Source organism: Rhinatrema bivittatum, chromosome 6, assembly GCF_901001135.1.
Source record: "Rhinatrema bivittatum chromosome 6, aRhiBiv1.1, whole genome shotgun sequence".
NCBI classification, from domain to species: Eukaryota; Metazoa; Chordata; class Amphibia; order Gymnophiona; family Rhinatrematidae; genus Rhinatrema; species Rhinatrema bivittatum.
This window is the reverse complement of record NC_042620.1, coordinates 184,029,767-184,051,926: the sequence shown is the minus strand read 5'-3', so window position 1 is coordinate 184,051,926 and position 22,160 is coordinate 184,029,767. Positions and strand designations below refer to the sequence as shown.

General features: G+C 45.2%; 1 protein-coding gene across 1 annotated transcript in view; it reads right to left on the bottom strand.

Moving 5' to 3' along the window:
- The window catches only part of BMPR2 (bone morphogenetic protein receptor type 2), a 680,472-nt gene extending 670,836 nt beyond the window's left edge, over positions 1–9,636 (bottom strand). The window contains exon 1 of the mRNA XM_029606286.1: positions 8,295–9,636. Within this exon, the coding sequence (XP_029462146.1) occupies positions 8,295–8,367 (73 nt within the window). The 5' untranslated portion in view covers positions 8,368–9,636. The remainder of the gene's footprint in view (positions 1–8,294) is intronic.
- Between the last annotated feature and the right edge of the window lie 12,524 nt (positions 9,637–22,160).

The following is a 22,160-nucleotide window of genomic DNA, read 5'->3' as shown; positions in this document are numbered from 1 at the left end:
ATGTAATTTTCCTCCAGAAACTTGTCCAAACCTTTTTTAAAATACAGCTACACTAATAGCTTTCACCACATTCTCTGGCAATGAATTCCAGAACTTAATTATGTAATTAAGAAGGAGAAGGTAAAGAGAAGGGCAACCAAAATGATAAAGGGGATGGAACAGCTCCCCTATGAGGAATGGCTGAAGAGGTTAGTGCTGTTCAGCTTGGAGAAGTGACGGCTGAGGGGGGATATGATAGAGGGCTTTAAGATCTTGAACGAGTAGATGCGAAGCGGTTATTTACACTTTCAGATAATAGAAGGAGTAGGGGGCATTCCATGAAGTTAGCAAGTAGCACATTTAAGAGTAATCAGAGAATATTCTTTTTCACTCAATGCACAATAAAGCTCTGGACTTTGTTGCCAGAGGATGTGGCAACAAAAAAGGTTTGGATAAGTTCTTGGAGGAAAAGTCCATTAACTGCTTTTAATCAAGTTGACTTAAGGAATAGCCACTGCTATTAATTGCATCAGTAGCATGGGATCTTCTTAGTGTTTGGGTAATTACCAGGTTCTTGTAGCCTGGTTTGGCCTCTGTTGGAAACAGGATACTGGGCTTGATGGACCCTTGGTCTGACCCAGCATGGCAATTTCTTATGTTCTTATGGGTTGAATAAAAATATATATATTTTCTTTTAAATATATATATTTTTAAATGTATCAGCAAGTAACTTCATTGTGTGTCCACTAGTCTCAGTATTCTCTGAAAGAATAAAACTATTAAAGTTTACTTGTTCCACTCTACTCATTTTATAGACCTAGTCATCTCTTCTCCAAGCCGAAGAGTCATACCTCTTTAGCCTTTCCTTGTAAGGGAATCATTCCATCCCCTTTATCATTTTGGTCACTCTTCTCTGTACCTTTTCAAATTCTGCTATAACTTTTTTTTATATGTGGTGACCAGAAATGAACAATATTCAAGATGAGGTCACACCATGGAGGAATTTCCTAATAATCCCTAACATTCTATTTGCTTTCTTAGCTGCTGCTGCACACTGAGCAGACGATTTCAACGTATTATCGACGATGCCTAGATCCTTTTCCTGAATGACGACTAACATGGAACCTTGTATTGTGTAGCTATAATTTGAGTTACTTTTCCCTAAGTGCATCACTTTGCAGTTGTCCACATTAAATTTTGTTTGCTGTTTGCATGCTCAGGTTCCCAAGTTTGCAAGGTCCTCTTACAATTTAACTTTGAATAATTTTGTATCATTTGCAAATTTGATCTCACTCCTTGTCCCCATTTCCTTTTTATAAATATATTAAAAAGCAGTAGTCCTAGAACAGATCCTTGGGGGCACTCCACTTTTCACCTTTGGGAAAATTTACCATTTGGTCCTATTCTCTGTTTTCTATTTTTTAACCAGTTTGCAAACCACAATAGGACACCAACCCCTATCCCATGAATTTTTAATTTCCTAAGAAGTCTCTCAAGAGGGACTTCATCAAATGCTTTCTGGAAATCCAGATACACTGTATCAACTGCCTTACCTTTATTCACTTGTGTATTTACACAATCAAAAAATGTAGTTGATTTGTTGAGGTAAGACTTCTCTTGGCTAAATGTATTTATTCAAGCACTTATAGTCCGCTGCCTCCAGTCAGACTGTTTAGGGTGAATTACATTTAAAAAAACCCACACATTTTAACTTATAATTACACATAATAAAACAAAACACTGATTAAAAGCTTCCCTGAACAAAATTGATTTTAACTGCTTTCTGAACTCCTTTATATCAGTCCATGGTTTGCTTTATTCCATTAAACTATGTCTATCTATATGTTCAGCAATTTTGTACTTTATAATAGTGTTTACCATTTTGCCTGGAAAACATCAGATTCACTGGTCTATAGTTTCATGGATCACCCCTTTTTAAAAATTTACATTAGAACTGGCAACCCTCCAGCCTTCAGGTACCACAGATGATTTTGTCAGTAATTTGTAAACTGATAGCAGGTCTGCAATTTCATGTTTCTGTTCTCTCAGCACTCTGTGATATATACGATCTGGTCCAGATAATTTGCTACTCTTTAGTTTGTCAATTTGCCCTAGTACATCTTTCAAGTTCACTGAGATTTGTTTCAGTTGTGCAGAATCACCATCCTACCCATGGCAGAAAGATTGAATCTCTTACATCTTCCTCAATGAAGACTGAAGCAAAGGATTAATTTAGTCTCTCTGCTACGGTTTTGTCATCTCTAAGTGCCCCTTTTACCCCTTGATCATCTAATGGTCCAACTGACTCCCTTTTACTTCGAATGTACCTGAAAGAATTTATGATGAGTTTTTGCTTCCACAGAAAGCTTTTCAAATTTTCTTTGCCTTCCTTATCAATGCTTTGCATTTAACTTGCCAGTGCTTATGCTGTTTCTTGTTTTCGTCATTCAGATCCCTTTTCCATTTCTTGAAAAAATTTGTAGCTTCTCCTTTAATCATGCTGGTAGTCATTTAGCTTTCCTATCACCTTTTTTAATACGTGGAATACATATGGTCTGGGCTTCCAAGATGGTATTTTTAAACAATGTCCATGCCTGATTTAAACCTTTACAGCTGCTTTCAGTTTTTTCCTCGTGCCAAATCCTGTGTTCCACTAAGAACTAGATCTAAAATAAGTTTCCCCTCTTGTTTGTGTACCAACTGCTCCATGAAGTAGTTATTTCATCTAGGAACTTTACCTCTAGCATGTCCTGGGATAATTGAAATCACCCATTATTACTGTGTTTTTTATTTTGTTAGCTTCAATAATTTCTTTTAGCATTTCATTGTCTGTCTGTTTACTCTGGCCAGCTGGACAACAGTAATATGTCCTGTTATTTTATTTCCCTTTTCACCTGGAATTTCTAATTGCATTTTGACTCCTGCAGAACATTTATCCTGTCTGACTCAATACCCTAGTTATTATATCAAGGTACCCCTCCACCAATTTGATCTACCCTATCATTTTCATATAATATGTATCCCAGTATCACAGTGACCCACTGTTTATCCTCCTTCTACCAGGTTTCAGAGATGCCAATTATATCTCTCTCTTCACCCAATGCTATATACACTACCTCTCCCATTTTGTTTTTTTAGATTTCTAGCATTTGTATACAGACATTTCAAATTATGTTTTTGTGTTTGTATCAACAACCTGCTTATCAGCTGACAGGGGTAATTTGGAATCTTTCTGTTCTCTTCTTTTTCCTTAAAAAAGCACCTGGTCCACTTAAGCATTTATTGCAATCTCTCTACTTGGATGACCTAATTTCCCTGTTCTCTTGGTATGCTTTCAAAATACATCATTCCAAACCATGCACTTCTGAGCAACTGTCGGTTTTCCCCCATCAACTTTAGAAATATAAATCCAGCATCTCTCTCTCTATAGATATATTTGCTACGTGTGCTGTCATTCTGTCCTGCTGCAAAACCACATTTGTGTTGCATTTTTGGGAGATGAAACTAATAATTTAATTTCTTTTGAATCTACTCAGTATCTGACCCATTGTCCCTCAACAACTTTAACAATGAAATACAATTAAAATGCATTTCTCACAGGGCATAAAAATATCATGCTTCTATACACTGTCCAGCCTCTGTGCAGGTAAAGAGCACGTGCACTTTTACCCATTGCAAAAAAATATACTTGATTCCATCCATGGCTGACAACAGGGGCATTTCCAATGGTGGAAGTGATACTCCTGGGGGAATTCTGCGGTACTGCAGAGCACAGAATCTGTGCAGAATTCCCCTCCTGCACAGAATTTCCATTTTCTAGGCAGAATTTGGATCAGGCCCTGACATGCTGCAAGCGGTCCATATCCCACTGTGAAGAAGGCACGCCGCAGCAAAAAAGGAAAAGGCACTTGCATGCCACAAGCGGAGCGCATCCCACTCGCGACAAAGATGGTGCAGGTCCCAGCGTGCCACAAGCGGAGCCCATTCCACTCATGGCGAAGATGGAGCAGCCCCCGGTGAGAATGAGTCTGTGTGTAGAAGTTGTTTGTGTGAAAGACTGAGCCTGTGTGTAGAGGGGTGTGTGTGAGAGCATGCATGAAGGTGTGTGAGTGTGCCAGAGAGAGGGAGTCTATGTGAGGAGATTGTGAAGAAATATATATATATATATATGGGAGAGAGATTGGGAGTATGTGTGAAGGAGCGTGTGAGCATCTGAGTGTGTATGTGATGAGTATGTCTGTGTGTGAGAGGGAGCCTGTGTAAAGGGATGAGTGCCTTTGCGAAAGAGAGCAAGGGAGGTGTGAGAGAGAGAGAGAGAGAGAGACACAATATGCAGGGTTGAGAGAGAGATAGATAGCCTGTGTGAGGGTGTATGCATGAGAGAGAGAGAGAGAGGGAACCTGTATGAGGGGCAGTACCGAGAAAGGGGTCAAACTCTGGGAGTTGAGAGAGAATGGAAGTGGTTGAGCCTTGGGTGGATGGGGAGAGAGAGTGGAGGAGGGAGGAGATGGGGGACCTGAGAAGGGAAAGTGAAAGGAGACTGGACAGGGGAGCAGGGAGAGAGAGTGGAAGGGACATTCTTACAATATTTATTTATTTATTTATTTATTTATAGTTTTTATATACCGGCAATCATGAAAACATATCTTGCTGGTTTACATAGAATGGGGGTGCAATAAAATACATAGAACTTAAGAACAAAGAACTAGAACTAGGGAAATTCTGCTCAAAATATTTAAATATTCATCTTTTAAGTAATAACTTTTCTGTATTACACTTTAAGTTAATTACTTAAAGATTGTCATGTGAATTGTGTTATTTTGACCAATAAAAAAGTATACAGAATTTTGCAGAATTTTCAATTTTTTTTTGCACAGAATTCCCCCATAAGTAAAGTGACTACATGCGTAAATGCCTTTTTTCCCCAGTCATTTCTTTTTATGGGCCCTAATGGTTCTATAAACTGGCTTTATGGATAGAGAGGAGTGCACACAAGAAATGCCGCTCTTATTTTTACTCAGACTTGGATGACAATTACAAAACAAATGTATTACTTTCTCTAAATAGTAGGACTTGGCTCTCTGATCTAAGACCACAGCTCTTTCAACGATCCTCAAAAAACTAGAAAAGGTGGGATTCCTTTTAAATCAGAAGTACACAAATTTGTTCCTCTAGTGCCACAAACAAATTCAGTTTTCCAGATAACTGAGCTATGCAAATTAACCTAGTTCTGAGACCAAATGCATACAAAAATTGATGAATATTCATTCTAGATATCTTCAATACCAGGCCTCTGCAACCCTCAAAAACCATGGACGTACACCTTTGTTCCCAATTCTTCAGTCAAGCATTCAGAAGTAATCATTTAGTTCAAAATTTCACATTACTGTCAAAACGTATGTTAAACAAAAAGAAATGGGAATTCTACCCAAATTATCAGGATTATAGAGTTTATTAAGTTCTAAAATAACAGAGAAAAACAAAGACATTAAATCCAAATCTTGGAAAAATTTTAAATAAAATATGAATTATATGCCTACTCAGCTCCTTATGTTCCCAACATACTCACTTCACTGCTCAAAAATATTAAAATTCTGCATAGTGTAATTTTAAAAATTAAGTCATTTTGTTTTAGGAGATTACAAAAAGGTACTAATCCCCAAATGTTGTTGCAGCAATTGTTTACAGCAAGAAAGTAAATATATCCATGATTTCCACTTTGACTGCTCTTAAATTCTATTCTCACAGCAAATCTCAAGAGAGTCCACTACCTCTACTCAGTGGCCTACATTACAGTTGCTGCATTCCAAGAACAGCAACTTCAACCACTGTTCAATCTTTGGCAAAATGCTCTATTTTGTAAATCATTACAGATGTTATGGTTTGGAAAGAAAATATTTCTTATTTTAAAAAAATACCATTTTCCTCTCCTTTAAAAAAAAAAATCTGGTACAATTCATATCAATGGAATTTAGGACATGACCCCTATTTTCTCGTGCGGAGAGTTCTCCCAATAGCATGCAATACTTGCAGATCTTTATTTGAGAATCCCATAACAGTGATTCTCAAGAGCAGTTGATTTAAACACTACTTGCATACAAGAAAATAAATATTCATGAAATGCTGCTTACTGGACATAAGTAGTGCCATGCTGGGTCAGACCTCAATGAACACAACATTCGCTCTCTGACAGTGGCCAGTCCTGCTCACAAGCACCTGGCAGATCCCCAATACTTATTTATTTATTTATTTGAATTTCTTATATACCGGCATTCGCGATGGGAGTCGCATCATGCCGGTTTACAATAAACAGGGTGTGACAAAAGGATAAATACTTAAAAACACTTAACATTAACATGTGATAGAATAGGAAAATAGCAGTTACAATAAAACAGGGACATAATGCAACTTGGATTGTAGAGAAGGTGAAAGATAAATTAACAATGAGCTAAAAAAGAAGTAACCAAGGTAATAAAACCTGCCAAATTAGAAAAAGAAAAACAACATTAAGGAGTTGTCCAAGGTTGTTGATTACTCTGACGGAGTTGAGTTGCAAGTAAGTTCAGTTGGTATCTGGAAAGGCTTGATATTTCTTGTATCTCACCACCAGGGGATAAGCGCTGACTTTCCCAAGTCTACCTGGATAATAACTGTATATGGACTTTTCCTTCAGGAACTTGTCCAATCTACTTTTGAGCCCCATAGCATTAATTGCTTCAACCACATTAGCAATTAATATGAAACCTGTAAAATGTATAGCAAGCATCCTCAATAGCATTTGCTTTGATACAAGGTACAAGAAAATGCAAAAAGAAAAAAAACACACACCAGGAATCATATTAGATCCGATGTGTATCAAACCTCAACAGAAGGAAAAGCTATAACACTCAACAAATAGAAAATACTAGGGATGTGAATCGGATCCGATATCGGATCCGATTCTGGTTCCGATTCACATCTCTATAGATGTGAATCGGATCCGATATCGGATGTGAATCGGATCCGATATCGGATCCGATTCACATCCCTAGAAAATACATCAAAAAAGGTTTATCTAAATAAACATTAAGATGCACTTTACTCAGACATACCTCTCCCCAGTGCTGGAGAATGTGGAATAAGAAGAGACTTCTTCTCCATGTGGTGGGAGTGCAGAGTGAGCCAAAAAAAATAGGCTCTTGGATAACCAAAATCGCAGGCCTAGAACTGACCCTGAGCTGTTCCTATTAGGATTTAATACCAATCTGTTAATGGACAAGCACGTCCAACTAATACAACAGTTACTACTAGAAGCTAGAATGGCACTAGCAAAAAAAAAAAAATGGATGCTTAATAGAGACCCACCACTCAATACAGGATGGCAAAAAGTTGGAAAACCTTCAGGTTATAATGCATCACCATGCCAATTAAGAACAAATACTAACAATGTATACAAATTTGGCATCCCTACACACAAACAATGAAACAGATGACAAGTTCTTCCCCTGCTTCCTCCCTCCCCCTCTACAAACCCTAACATCTCAGTAGTAAACTGCAAATACCCAAAATATTAATAAAACGTAAATGAGATGGAACAGAAATTAAGTCAGTCAAACCTTCTCACACCTTTTACCTACCCCCGTCCACCCCACCCCTGAGTATATCCCCACCCACCACAACCACACAGCCCCTATTAGCACTACACCTTTAAAATAATATCAGTGCAAAGATGCTAGAAATACAGGATCAAGAAGATAAATGGACCACATTGGAATTGTCTTGATGTACAAATTAACGTTATGAAATATACCTGATTGTTGCAATTCTTTCTATAATGTGTACATTTTATAAAGAGAATTAGAAAAAGATAGGAGTAGCCAAAAGCCCATAGCATGCACCAGCCAGCATATTAAAAAAGAAAAAAAAAACAGACAGCAATGAAATTCCTTTTACACAAATATAACTATACCTCCACCACTCAGGAAGTGCTGCACCTCAAAAATACACCTTCAGGGATCATCTTCTAACCTTAAAAATATACTTGTTTGCCTCATTTTCTGTGGCATTTTTTAAATGCTGTGCAATGAGAAAACTAGGGACCAAAATCCGACACCTGGCCTCTAGGAGTTGGTGCGACAGTGAATTAAAACTCCAGTAGCCTATTTGCTGGAGTTTGTTTTCTTAGAGCTGGCATTCTAAAACGTACCCATTTAAAGCCCCCTCATCAACTTGTGGTTTTAGCTGGCCCTCAGACAAGCTGGGTTGGATGGTGCCCGCCGGGCAGCTCCCTTTGCTTTGCAGCCATATTGCAAGGATTCGTGCAGCGTTAAACTTACCAGCCGCAGCGCCCAGCAGCAGGATGGCACCACTGGCCAGCACCAGTGGCAAGAGCCGCCGCACGGGAGGCATCCCTGAGCAATCCGGCACGGGAAAGGAGCTCCCCACTCAAAAAAAATCTCAATCACAAGGCTGGAGAATAACGATTCTCCCCACGGTCAGACTCCAATCCCAAGGGACACACCGCAACTGACCGTGATCTTGACCTTTAATCCATTGCAGAAATATATCATGATTCAGCAGCCCGAGTCCTCTTCCTCTCGCTATCAGATCGTTATTTTATAGAAATCGGGTGATTGCAGCATAAAAAAAAAGACGGTGCATCTCAGGCTAGTCGGGTTCATAATTTTTTTCCCATTACAGTTGTGCCTGGATTATTTTCCTCGCAGTTTTACTATATCAAAGAAACGACCCAGTTTTGAATGAAACATATCCAAGCCAAAGCCGGAGAGATAGCTAGAAAATAAGCAAAAATTCTTTGTGCTATTTCTTCCATCAGAAGATGAAGAGGGAGAGATGTAAATGGATAAAAAATATATATTATGTATATATCTCTTAAGAAAATCTAATGCTCATCAAGGCAAAAGGTTTAAGACTCTCCTAGTAGGTTTCATACAGAAAGCAACCATTGCAAGATAATTTAGAATAAATGTTGTTCTCGTTTGTAGTTGCTTACGCTTTTACCGCCTCGGATCTTCCGACATTTTTCGGGATTAAATGTTATAAGTACAAGGAGCCAGGGATCCTGGGAACCGCTGCCAGGTTTCAGGCTGCAGACTGTGGCACCGGCCCAGACTCTCTCAGCGGCGCCCGGCTTCCTTCTCTCCTTTTCGCCCCCACCCACCTCAAAGTTTCTAGCCGGTATCCTTTAAAAAAGAAAGAAAGAAGAAGAAAAAAAAAAAAGACCAAATCAGCCTCCCAAGAACGACGTTAACCAACAAGCAGCTACAAGAAATAACTCCGGCGGCGGCGGCTCAGTCATTAACTTTTCTCAACCCTTCAGGCTGGCACAAGTGCCCCTAAAGCCCCGGCCGCCAGCTCGCTTCTCCGGCGTTGGGAAGAGCCGGTTATCGTTACAACGGCACCGGGTCTGAGGCAATAACAGCAAAGCAGAAATAATTTCTCATAACGAGACAGCGCTGGCGCTTCATGACCAGCCGGCCCGCCCGCCCGGCTGCCGCTGATGGTGCTGTCTCCTTCCTCTCTGGCGTCGCCAGCGCTGCGCGACTCCCAGGTCCGCTCCAGACACAAAAGGGAGGGGAAGAGTCGCTTCAGGGATCAGGAGCGTCTAACTAACGCCAGCGAGTTACTCCGACGAGCGACCCCGCCCCTCGTCTCCGCTGCGGCTAGCGCTTCCCGCCCACTGGCCCTTGTTTTCCCGTCTCGCGCTGAGGGGGGAGGGGGAATTACAGTCTGGAAAGCGGTGTTTGGGAGCGGGCGGGAGTAATTCAGCGCCCCGCCCCTTTGGGCTTCCTGATGATGTATGCATTTCTGCTGACCAATCCCATGCGGTAAAGGCCCCGGAGTCAGCGAGACCGTCTAGGACCCAACCAATTGAAAAGGCGACTGGAGAACTGGCAAGGAAACTATAGTCTCGGGAAAGGAGGAAGCAAATGTTTCTACAGCCTGGTAAGGGGATTCTGTGTGATGAGGCTAGGCTAAGCTCTCAAAGGAACAGACCCAGTGGAGCCAGTGTGTGTCCTGGAAGGGGAGGGCTGGCTGCAAGCTCAAGAACTTTACATAATCATGCCATAGTGGTGTTCCTTAGCCAGCCTCAAGGAGAGGGAGGTGGAAGCGATAATGAGGGTGAAGGTGTGTGTCAGAAAGAACGCGAGCATGAGAACGGCAGCAAGAGTACGTTTAGTCAGAGAGAACGAACCAGCGAGACTGCATATGTGAGTTTGAGACAAACACTCCTCAGTCATCCTATTTATACCAATATTAGAGGAACCAACACTCAAACGTTACCGAATCTGGAGACTTTTCAAAATAGTCCTAATTCTAAAAAGTATGAGCTAAATACATAATAAATAATCATTAATGACTTTATTCAAGTAGGAGTTGGCAACACTCCTTAGGGAATGATCCTCTTCAATCATGCATTCCTTAGACTGGGCGGCTGGCATATACAGGGCCGGCAGAAGGCATTAGGCAGATTATGCGACTGCCTAGGGTACCGGAAATGGGCAGGGCACCACAGTCGATGTGAGGACACCATTTTTGAAAGTGAACAAGTTGCGGGGGCAATGCATAGATTGGCAAGATCGTGGAGCGAGAGAAATCATGTAATAAAGTAAGATCACCACCTAGTGCGGTTGAACATCCTTGCACCGGCACTAGGCATACACTGGTGGGTGGCTGGGTGCATGCCTGCTCTTGCTCTCTCATGTACCTACTCAGAGGTGGCCAGGCCAGCTCCAGTCCTCAAGAGGCACAGATGGATCAGGATAACCATAATGAATATGATGATATAATTTGCATGCTCTACATCCATTCTAGACAGACATAGCTCATGCATAGTCATCCTAAAAACCAGGCCTGTTTGCTGCACTTCAGGACTGGAGTTGGCCATCCCACCTACAGCATCCTGCTGCAAGCTCTCCACAGAAATCTGTAGGTAGATGTAGAGCACACCTATGGCCTACTAGAGTAGTAGTTCCCAAAACTGGCCTGAGGGGACCCCCAGCCAGTCATGTTTTCAAGATATCCACAATGAATATGCATGAGATAGATTTGTATGCATTACCTCCATTGCATGCAAATTTATCTCATGCGTAATCACTGTGGATATCCTGAAAACCCAACTGACTGGATGGCCTCCAAGACAGGTTTGGGAAACCCTGCACTATAATATCCCTTGTGCTTTGTGCTGTAACAGTATTTGACATGTCAATACTGCTGATAGATGACTCACGGCAAGGCGATAGACTGTTCTTCAGCATCGCACAAATACGCTTCATCACAGCCCAAATTGCTTCTATTCACAAATCTCCAGTGCTGGCAAAAATACATCCGACTCCCTGAAGAAGGAGGTTTTCTCCGAAACACAGCGTGTCGGACAGCGTCGGATTTCCTTACTCAGCCGGACTACACTTTGGGGTAGATTTTCAGACGAGCGCGAACAGCCTACTTTTGTTTGCGCTCCAGGCGCAAACAAAAGTACGCTGGATTTTAGTAGATACGCGCGTAGTCGCGCGTATCGGCTAAAATCCTGGATCGGCGCGCGCAAGGCTATCGATTTCGTATAGCCTGCGCGCGCCGAGCCGCGCAGCCTACCCCCGTTCCCTCCTAGGCCGCTCCGAAATCGGAGCGGCCTAGACGGGAACTTTCCTTTGCCCTCCCCTCACCTTCCCCTCCCTTCCCCTACCTAACCCACCCGCCCGGCCCTGTCTAAACCCCCCATCCTACCTTTGTCGGGGGATTTACGCCTCCCAGAGGGAGGCGTAAATCCCCGCGCGCCAGCGGGCCTCCTGCGCGCCGGGCCGCGACCTGGGGGCGGGTACGGAGGGCGCGGCCACGCCCCCGGGCCGTAGCCACGCCCCGTACCCGCCCCCAAAACGCTGCCGACACGCCCCCGCAACGCCGCGCGCTCCGGCCCCGCCCCCGACATGCCTCCCGACACGCCCACTCCGAAAACCCCGGGACTTACGCGAGTCCCGGGGTTCTGCGCGCACCGGTGAGCCTATGTAAAATAGGCTCACCGGCGCGCAGGGCCCTGCTCGCGTAAATCCGCCCGGTTTTGGGCGGATTTACGCGCGCAGGGCCCTGCTCGCGTAAATCCGCCCGGTTTTGGGCGGATTTACGCGAGCAGGGCTCTGAAAATCCGCCCCTTTGGTTTTTGTATTCTTCTGCTAAATTTCAGACAGAAGCGCACACAAGATAAGTGTATACCGACTCAACTCCACTTTAAGGAGTGTTTCAAAATATGTCTCCCAGTGACCAATGATTTAAAAAGGGCCCTTGCCGCTGAAAGCTTTTTTGAAGCCTGTAGCCCTTCGGGCACCCCATATGAGGTCACTTTGAGACTTTATAAAAATCATTTCCCAGTCCATACATACATTTAGGATTTGTATTTTTGTAGTAACAGTATTTGAAACATATGGTAGCCATGTTTGAATCACATAAATATTATCAGACTGGTAAATGAGAGACTGGTAGCAATGTCTGAAAAATGTAACCTGAAATGATATAAAAAAAATATCACTCAACGTACACCCAAACCCCCAAATACTACCAGACATCAAAACAGAACTGAGGACTCATTTTGAGGGACACACAATAGTTCAATGCCTTCCAAAATCCTCAGTTGGCAGTAACACAAACCAAGTTGTCAATGTAATTAAAGAAGAAAATAAGGACTGTGAAATTGATGTTATCATCCATCTAGGGATAAATGACCTTGCTAGAAACAGTATTCAAGCAGTGTCAACAAGACTTCCAAGGTCTGGGTATAATATGCTGCTGCCCATGGAGTTGGCATCTTATACCTTATGAGCCCAGGCCCAGCACTGTGACCTGGGACCTGCTAGGGCCTCCCAGCAAAGCTCCCAGTGTTCTGCTCCTCTGCTGCTTCCTGCCCATAGCAATTCACCAATTCTATAGGGCCAGTGACCAGGATTTTCTGTGGTGTAGACTGATGACATCAACACTGCTCTAATATAAAAGGAAGCTCATTCCTCTGGGCAGGTGCCTGAGCAATAGGTTCTGTTTCTTCGTTCCTCTGAGTCTGGCTGTTCCTGATTCCATCTACTGATTGAAACACAGCCTGGTTCCTCACCTTGCTTCTCTCTGGTATCTGCTTTGATCCTTGCTTGTCTTGTGCTTCTGAACGGACGCTGCCTGCCTTGACCTTGCCTGGCTGACCACATCTGTCTCTCGATTCTGTAACATGCCTTGGTCCTGTCAGTTAGCTCCCAGGATCCACTCTTCCAAGCCCATGACAGTTTGCTCAGGCCATGGACCCACCTGATATTCCCCTTCCAGACTTTGAGGGATCTCTCACAGAGAGTCCAACAACAACAAAAAAATCAAGATCACATTATTGGGTTCTTTACAGCTAAATAAATTGCAGTTGTCCCTAGTAATAACTACGCCACCCCCAACATAGCTACAACCAGACATATAACATAGTAATATTGTATGAAAAAGACCAGATGGCCCATCCAGTCTGCCCAGCATTTCCTTATGGTAGTAACTGTCTCTCCATGCAGATTACCCTCATTCATTCTGTTAAGAGTAAGACCTACCACTCCGTGCAGGTTACCCCCATGCGATCTGTTCAGGGTAGTAACTGCCGCGCCATACAGGTTGCCTACATGCGTTCTGTTAAGGTTAATAACTGCCGCCCCTTGCAGGTTACCCCCATGAGTTCTGTTAAGGGTAGTAGCTGCCATTCCATGCAGGTTAACCCTATACAGAATTATTACACCATCCCTTTCTTTATACCTTTAGGGATCTGTAGTATTTGTCTCATGCCCTTTTGAATTCATTAACTATTCTTGCCTTTACCACCTCTTCTGGGAGAGCATTCCAGGCATCCACCACCCTCTCCTTGAAGAGATATTTCCTGATATTGTTTCGGAGTCTTCCCCCTGAAGTTTCATGTCATGACCCCTGGTTCTACTGTTTCCAGCAGAAAAGGTTTGAAGTTAGCGCATTGTTAATACCTATCAGGTATCTGAAGGTCTGTATTATATCTCCCCTGCACCTCCTCTCCTCTAGGGTATACATGTTTAGATCCTCCAGCCTCGCCTCAGAGGACTTCTGAAACAGACCCTCCACCATTTTGATCATTTTCTCTGGACCATTTCCATCCTGTCTTTATCCTTTTTGAGATATGGTCTCCAGAACTGATCACAGTATTCCAGGTGAGGCCTCACCAAGGATCTGTAAAGGGCATTATCACTTCCCTTTTTCTGTTTGTTATTCCTCTCTATGCAGTCTAACATCTTTCTGGCTTTAGCTACCGCCTTGTCACATTGATTTGCCACTGTCAGATGACCAGACACAACCACCCCAAGATCCCTCTCCTGCTCTGTGCACGATGGTCTTTCATGCCCCATCACATACAGCTGTTTTGGATTTCCACATACAGGTGCACGACTCTGCACTTCTTAGCATTGAATCACAGCTGCCAAATCTTCAACCACTCTTCAAGTTTTCTTAAATCACTTTTCTTTCTCTCTACTCCTGCAGGCGTGTCCACTCTGCTGCAGATCTTAGCATCATCCGCAAAAAGGCAACTTTTCCTTCTAACCCCTCCGCAATGTCGCTCACGAAGATATTGAACAGAACCAGTCCCAAAACTGATCCTATGTAGGACTATATCAGAAACTTTGCTGAAATCCAAGTAAATCACATCAAGTGCTCTTCCTTGATCCAGCTCTCTAGTCACCCGATCAAAAAGTCAATCACACTTGTCTGGGAGGAACTGCCCCTGGTGAATCCATGCTGCCTCGCATCCAGCAACCCACCTGGTTGTAAATAGTTCATTATCCTTTCTTTCAGCAGAGTCTCCATTAATTTTCCCACCTCAGAAGTGAGGCTAGCCAGCCTGTAGTTTCCAGCAGGATCATAACCGCCCTTTTCCAATCACTCATCACCACTGCCTTTTCCAGGGATCTATTGAGCAAGTCTTTCAGCAGACCTGCCAGCACATCTCTTCGCTTCCTCAGTATCCTAGAATGTACCTCATCCTGCCCCATGGCCTTGTCCACTTTCAGGTTTCCTAGCTCTTCCCATATATTCTCTTCTGTAAACGGGGTTGTATGTACTTCATTCCCATCCTAGGTCTTGTTAGCAACTGTCCTTCTCCAGGGTCTTCTTTAGTGAACACCGAACTGAAGTATTTGTTTAATTTTTCTTCTGTTTCTTCCTCTTTCTCCACACATTGCTCCCTGTCACCTATCAATTTCACTATACCACTATGGGCCTCCCTTTTTTCTCTGAAACTTGATCCAAACAAAATCGGTAATATCTTTATAAATAAAATAGATACAATTTCTTCCTCCTCCCCTGATTCTTCATGTGCTGTAAACAGCATAATAACCCCGATATTCACAACTATAATAAACCACTTGCTATCAGAAGGATTGGTCCCTGATAGAGCAAAACAAGCAGCAATTAAACCAATCCTAAAAAATAAAACTGGCAGAATCGATGATTGGGACAATTACCAACCAATATCCAACCTGCCTTTCATCGCGAAAGTCCTAGAAAAAGCAGTCTTATCACAATTAGAGAACCACCTAGAAGACAACAATATATTATACCCAAACCAATTTGGATTCAGAAAAAATCTCTCAACAGAAATCCTAGCTGAACCTGTACTACAAGGCTTTGACAACAATGAATCATATGTCCTGGTACTAATAGATTTAACAGCAGCATTCGACACAGTTGACCATATCCTACTAGGCCACAAGCTGAGAGAAATTGGAATAGATGGAAATGTTAACAAATGGTTATCATCCTCCTAAAAGATAGGACATTCCAAATCAAACTGGGTAATCAAATTTCAGACACTTTCCCAATCGATACAGGTGTCCCACAAGGTTCAGCACTCTCGGACACACTATTTAACATCTATCTGCTGCCTATATGCGCATTACTAGCAAATCTAGGAATCAACTTCTTCCTATATGCTGACAACATACAATTCTAGATCCCATTCGACAAAACATTTGAAAAAACTGTGTTGTCTCTCTCAATTTACATGGAGGCCATACAACAAAAACTTTCTCAACTGAAACTAACTCTAAACCCCCAAAAAACGGAAATTGTGTGGTTGAGGAGAGATAACCTGATAAACCAACAACCCTAGACCTAGGAATCATTAATATTACTCCCTCAGATCAAGTACAAGACCTTGGAAGTCAGAGCAACAAGATCTTCACTATGAAAAGGCATAGAAGCAAATTAATCAAAACAGGGTACTCCAAGCTGAGAATATTATAGCAACTGAAACCTCTGTTAACAATTCAGGATTTCCGCACTGTCTTACACTTATATTTTCAAACTTAGACTACTGCAGTTCCCTTTTACTAGGCCTACCCTCAAGTCTACTAAAACCACTACAGTTACTTCAAAATGCCTCTGCACGACTCTTACTAGGGACAAGGAAATTAGAACACATCACTGTTGTGTTGGCTGGCCACGGGTCCCGCGGCCGGCCTTCCTTACCCTCCCTTGCCACCTCTGGAGCAAGCATCGGCCCCTCCACGAGGTGGAGGGAGTGGTTCCTGCGCTGCTCCTCTCTCAGCGGCCCTGGAACGGTGGAAACGCTGTTGTCGTCCTCTCCGCGGCTCTGCCTTGAGGCAGACACGCCGCCGCTGGCTGCTTCCTCCTCCGAGGCCTCTAGGCGCGCACGCTCCCCTGCTGGATTTAAAGGGAATGTGGCACGCAGAGGCTGCCGGCCCGATCTCCGGACATCATCATCCAGGACTTATTTAAGGCAAGCACTAGCAGTCAGAGCTTGCTTTTGCAACAAGGTTCATTCAGTTCCTCTTGCTTCTAGGTTACTTCCTGGTTTCTGAGACCTTCTATCGTTGGATTGCTTCTTGACTTTGACCTCCGCCTGCCTGACTACACTGACCTCTCCAAGCCTGACCTCTGCCTGCCCGACTACGCTGATCTCTCCAAGCCTGACCTCCGCCTGCCTGACTACGCTGACCTCTCCAAGCCTGATCTTAGCCTATCCAGCTATGCTACCTTCTCCAAGCCTGACCTCAGCTTGTCCAACTACGCCGTCTTCTCTAAACCTGACCACAGCCTGCCTGACTACTCTGTCATCTCTCCAGAAGACCCTCAGAGGTCCACCTAAGCCCAGGCAGTCCACGTACCCAAGGGCTAAACCTGTGGAAACCCCAGATTGCTATTGGTGAAGCTCCAGTTAGCCTCTGTCTCCTCATGTGCTCCACCTCCTGACGGCAGGTGCCCTCAGATCTCCCAAAGAGCTGTACCAACTCTGCGCCGGGCCAAGAGTCCACCTCCAGTGCAACAGATTGCAAAGGCCATGGAATCGGCGGAGTCTCCCACCTTGCGAGCCATTCCCGGTCTGGCTTCCAAAGTGCCTGAGCAGCAGCATTTTCTTGAAAATCTGGTCTCCTCCCTGGAGCGTCTCCACGCCCGGCTGGATTCTTATCTCGTGGACCTGGCTATGTTAAAATCAGTTCCCGAGATTGTTCAGAAGCTTCAGGATCATCAGTCAACCTTGCAACAGGTGATGACGGACATAAACCGCCTTGCAGCTCGGCAAGATGCACTGACCCAGCCTATTGTCCCACCACCTACCCCTGCGGTCTCCATGCTGGCATCCAACCTTGGTCGGGCAGTCATTTCCATGCCAGCCCCGCCACATTACTCTGGGGATCCCAAACGGTATCGGGGATTCCTGAACCAATGCTATATGCATTTCACTCTCCAAGCGGTATTGTTTCTAAATGATCTGATCAAGACATCCTTTATCTTGTCCCTTTTGGACGGCAAGGTGTTGGCATGGGCCTCCCCTTTGTGGGAGCGTTCTGAACCCATGCTTTCTAACCTTCCGCAATTCATGTCCGCCTTTAAACAGGTATTTGAAGAACCCGGCAGGCTGCCAGCTATGGGATCCGATCTTCTGCAACTTCGCCAAGGAACCAACTCTCTTTCCGACTACGCAATTGAATTTCGTACTCTGGCCACGGAGCTGAACTGGCAAGGGGACAGTTTACTTGCCATCTTCCTGGAGGGATTGGCCCCCAGGATAAAAGATGAATTGGCAGCAGAGGAGTTTCCTACCTCCCTCGAAGATCTTATCGATCTAACAGGGAAGATTGATAGGCGTCTCCAGGAACGATCTCGAGAGAACTGCTCTACCCCCACGAATCATCTCAGGGAATCACTCCCTCTTAGTGATCATCCCTTGCCTTCCGCAAATTCCCTTGCTGATGAGGAGAGATCTCATCTCCTTCACCTTGGCCTCTGTCTCTACTGTGGAATTCTGACCATCTGTTTCCTCATTGTCCTAGGAAGAGCAGAGGTTCCTGAGGCAATAGCCCTTGGCCTCACCATGACCTCACCATTGTTCTCCTCCTTCAGTTTCTCTACTCAGGTCCTAGTGGACTGTGGCGCAGGGGCCAGCTTTATTCACCAGGATCTTGTAGACCAGTATCAAATCCCAACAGATGCCTTAACTCTGCCCCTGGCTCTCTTCGGTCCATGGGGACCTCCTTCCTGGAGTAGTGACTCGGGCTACCCAACCCCTTACTCTGAGGGTCTGCCCGGAATGCTCGGAACTCTTTCCTTCTATATTCTTCCTACAGCGGTCAACCCGGTCATTTTGGGTCTCCCATGCCTACGGAAGCATCAGCCTCAATTTGATTGGGCCACGGCCGATCTGATAAGAACGTAAGAACATGCCATATTGGATCAGACCAAGGGTCCATCAAGCCCAGCATCCTGTTTCCAAAGGTGGCCAATCCAGGCCACAAGAACCTGGCAAGTACCCAAAAACTAAGTCTATTCCATGTTACCGTTGCTAGTAATAGCAGTGGTTATCTAAATCAACTTAATTAATAGCAGGTAATGGACTCCTCTTCCAAGGACTTATCCAATCCTTTTTTAAACACAGCTATTCTAACTGTACTAACCACATCTTCTGGCAACAAATTCCAGAGTTTAATTGTGCGTTGAGTGAAAAAGAACTTTCTCCGATTAGTTTTAAATGTGCCACATGCTAATTTAGAACAGGGGGTACTTTTGCGTCGGCCGGCCACGGGTCCCGCAGCTGGCCTTCCTTACCCTCCCTTGCCACCTCCGGAGCAAGCGCTGGCCCCTCCGCGAGGTGGAGGGAGTAGATCCTGCGCTGCTCCTCTCTCGGCAGGCCTGGAACGGTGGAAACGCCGTGATCGTCCTTTCCGCGGCTCTGCCTTGAGGCAGACATGCTGCCGCTGGCTGCTTTCTCCTCTGGGCCCTCTAGGCACGTGCGCGCTCCCCTGCTGGATTTAAAGGGGCCGCAGCGCGCAGAGGCTGCCGGCCCGATCTTCAGACGTCATCATCCAGGACCTTTTTAAGGCAAGCTCTAGCAGTCAGAGCTTGCCTTTGCAAAGAGGTTCGTTCGGTTCCTCTTGCTTTTAGGCTACTTCCTGGTTTCTGAGACCTTGGATTGCTTCTTGACTTCGACCTCCGCCTGTCCAACTTCGCTGACCTCTCCAAGCCTGACCTCCACCTGCCTAACTACGCTGACCTCTCCAAGCCTGACCTCCACCTGCCTGACTATGCTGACCTCTCCAAGCCTGATCTTAGCCTGTCCAACTACGCCATCTTCTCCAAGCCTGACCTCAGAGTGTCAGACTACGCCGTCTTCTCCAAACCTGACCGTAGCCTGCCTGATTACTCCGTCATCTCTCCAGGAGACCCTCAGAGGCCCACCTAAGTCCAGGCGGTCCGGGTACTCAAGGACTCAACCTGCAGAAACCCCAGCTTGCTATTAATGCGCTCCAGTTAGCCTCTGTCTCCTCGTGTGCTCCGCCTCCTGGCGGCAGGCGCACTCTGGGATCTCCCAAAGGGCCGTACCAACTCTGCGCCAGGCCAAGGGTCCACCTATAATGCTTCTGTTGTGGGAGTGGACTCTTGGACCAAGTGGGAGGTGGCAAAACCTGCAAGGAGGAGCCCTGAAGGTCCCCACCATCAGCAGGCGGAAGTGGTTGAAGCAGAGGCTCAACAGGAGCTTCATCACCACCAGCCCTCATTCCCCTTAGGTTGAGCCCTCAGGTGCAGGGGCAGTTGGACTTAGGTGCGGGCTTCTGTGGGCGTGAAGAACCGTCACATAGAGGTAGTTGCAGGTCAGCACAGTAGGGGAAGTGGAGTCAAGTGAAGCAGCAGTCAAGGCAGGCGGCAGGTAAACAGAGTCAGGTTCATGCTGTGGTCAAGGCAGGCAGAGTTATCTCAGAGTTGAGGTTCAGTCAGAGGTCAGGCCAGGTGGAGATTGGTCAGAATCGGTAAACAGGCAGTGGTCAGTGGCAGGCGGTGGTCAAGCAGCATCAGTGTCCAATACGAGGGTAAAGCCAGAAGCCCAATCCAAAGAGACAAGGAACGAAGAGGAGGACGAGGGACCACAGGAGCAAGAAGGGGCAGGGCACTGAAGACAGACGAGGAAGACTGACCAGGAAGACATGAATTCAAGATGAATCAGACTACCAATAGAACTGGGAACAAGCAGAGGAACAGAGGAACACAAGAACTCAGGAACACAGCAGGGATCAGGAATCAGGAACAGAAAACAGGAACCAGGAATGCTGAGGTAGTGCACTTCTCAAAGGAGATGTCCTATTGCCAAAGAGTTGAAGGGACATCCAGGAGGGCCTTAAATACTGAGCATGCTGATGTCATCAGGAGGCGTCTCTGCCTGATTCCTACCACTGGCCTTTTAGATCGCTGGCAGTCTGTCAGACCGATTCAGTAAAAGTCGCGGGAGAGCGGGTGAGTGCCTGCTCTCCTGTGCGCGCAATTCAGTATTTAAATGAGGGCCCGTGGTAAAAAGAGGCGCTAGGGACACCTGCGCGTCCCTAGTGCCTCTTTTTTGACAGGAGCGGCGGCTGTCAGCGGGTTTGACAGCCGACGCTCAATTTTGCCGGCGTCGGTTCTCAAACCCACTGAAAGCCATGGGTTCGGAAACCGGACGCCAGCAAAATTGAGCGTCCGGTTTTCAACCCGTGAGCCGCAGGCCGATTTAAAATTTTATTTTTTTTAAATTATTTTTTACTTTGGAACCTCCAACTTAATATCGCCATGATATTAAGTCAGAGGGTGTACAGAAAAGCAGTTTTTACGGCGGAGACCAGCCCTCACCAGACCGCGCACGAGGCCATCACAGAGGACCTGGACCCAGTGGGACCGGCGTCCATTGCCGAACTGCCCTCTCGTTCTGAGCTTCGTGAATGGTTTGTTGATCTTCGTAAAGATCTCAAACAGCACAAGAAAGACTTGATGCAATCCATTTCAGAGGTGCGGGAGGACCTGGCAGCCATGGGTCATAGAGTGGATGACCTGGATGTGCGGGTAGAGAGGCAGGAGGATCTGGCTCACAAAATAGTGACCGACCAGCAGCAATATCGGGAGGAGCAGCTTGCGCTGGCAGATAAGGTCGAGGATTTAGAGAATCGGTCGCGGCGCAATAACATTCGTATCCGTGGGGTACCTGAGCTGCCAGAGTACACTGATTGCAGTGCAGTGGCGATGAAAGTTTTTCATTTTCTGATAGCCGAAGGAATGGACGCCACCTCAGGGTCTGAACCTGCCATGTTCCATATTGAGAGGGCGCACAGAACACTCGGCCCTAGGGTGTATCTGCTCATCTGCCTGCAAACATTCCAGGAAAAATCCATGATTTTCAATGCTTCAAGAAAGAACCGGGAATGGCTCTGGGAGGGCCATAAAATTTATGACTATCAGGATCTAGCAGCAACTACGCTGCGCAAGCGTTTTGAATTGGGAGCAGCTACCACTGTGCTTATAGAGCGTAATATCAGATACAGATGGACTTTTCCTTTTGGCCTGCAATTTACTTTTGATGGAATTACCCATCGGATAAAGAATGTGGGGGAAGCCAATGAGGCCTTTCTTAAAGCTAACCTGCCGCTCACTCTACCAGCCATGCGGTCACAACCTACATCTGCAAACATGGCGCCTACTCCCAGGTGGCAGTGAGTGGGCAACAATAAAAGGCTCGCGCGACAGAGAGGGGCAACGCAGAAGGACTGCAATGGGAGAACACTTGAACACAGGAGATGAGAGAAAGACAGCGATGGACTGTTCTGGAAGCTGGATCATTACTGGCCAATTGACCTAAGTTCTATCCACATGGAAATATTGACATTTTGACTGCA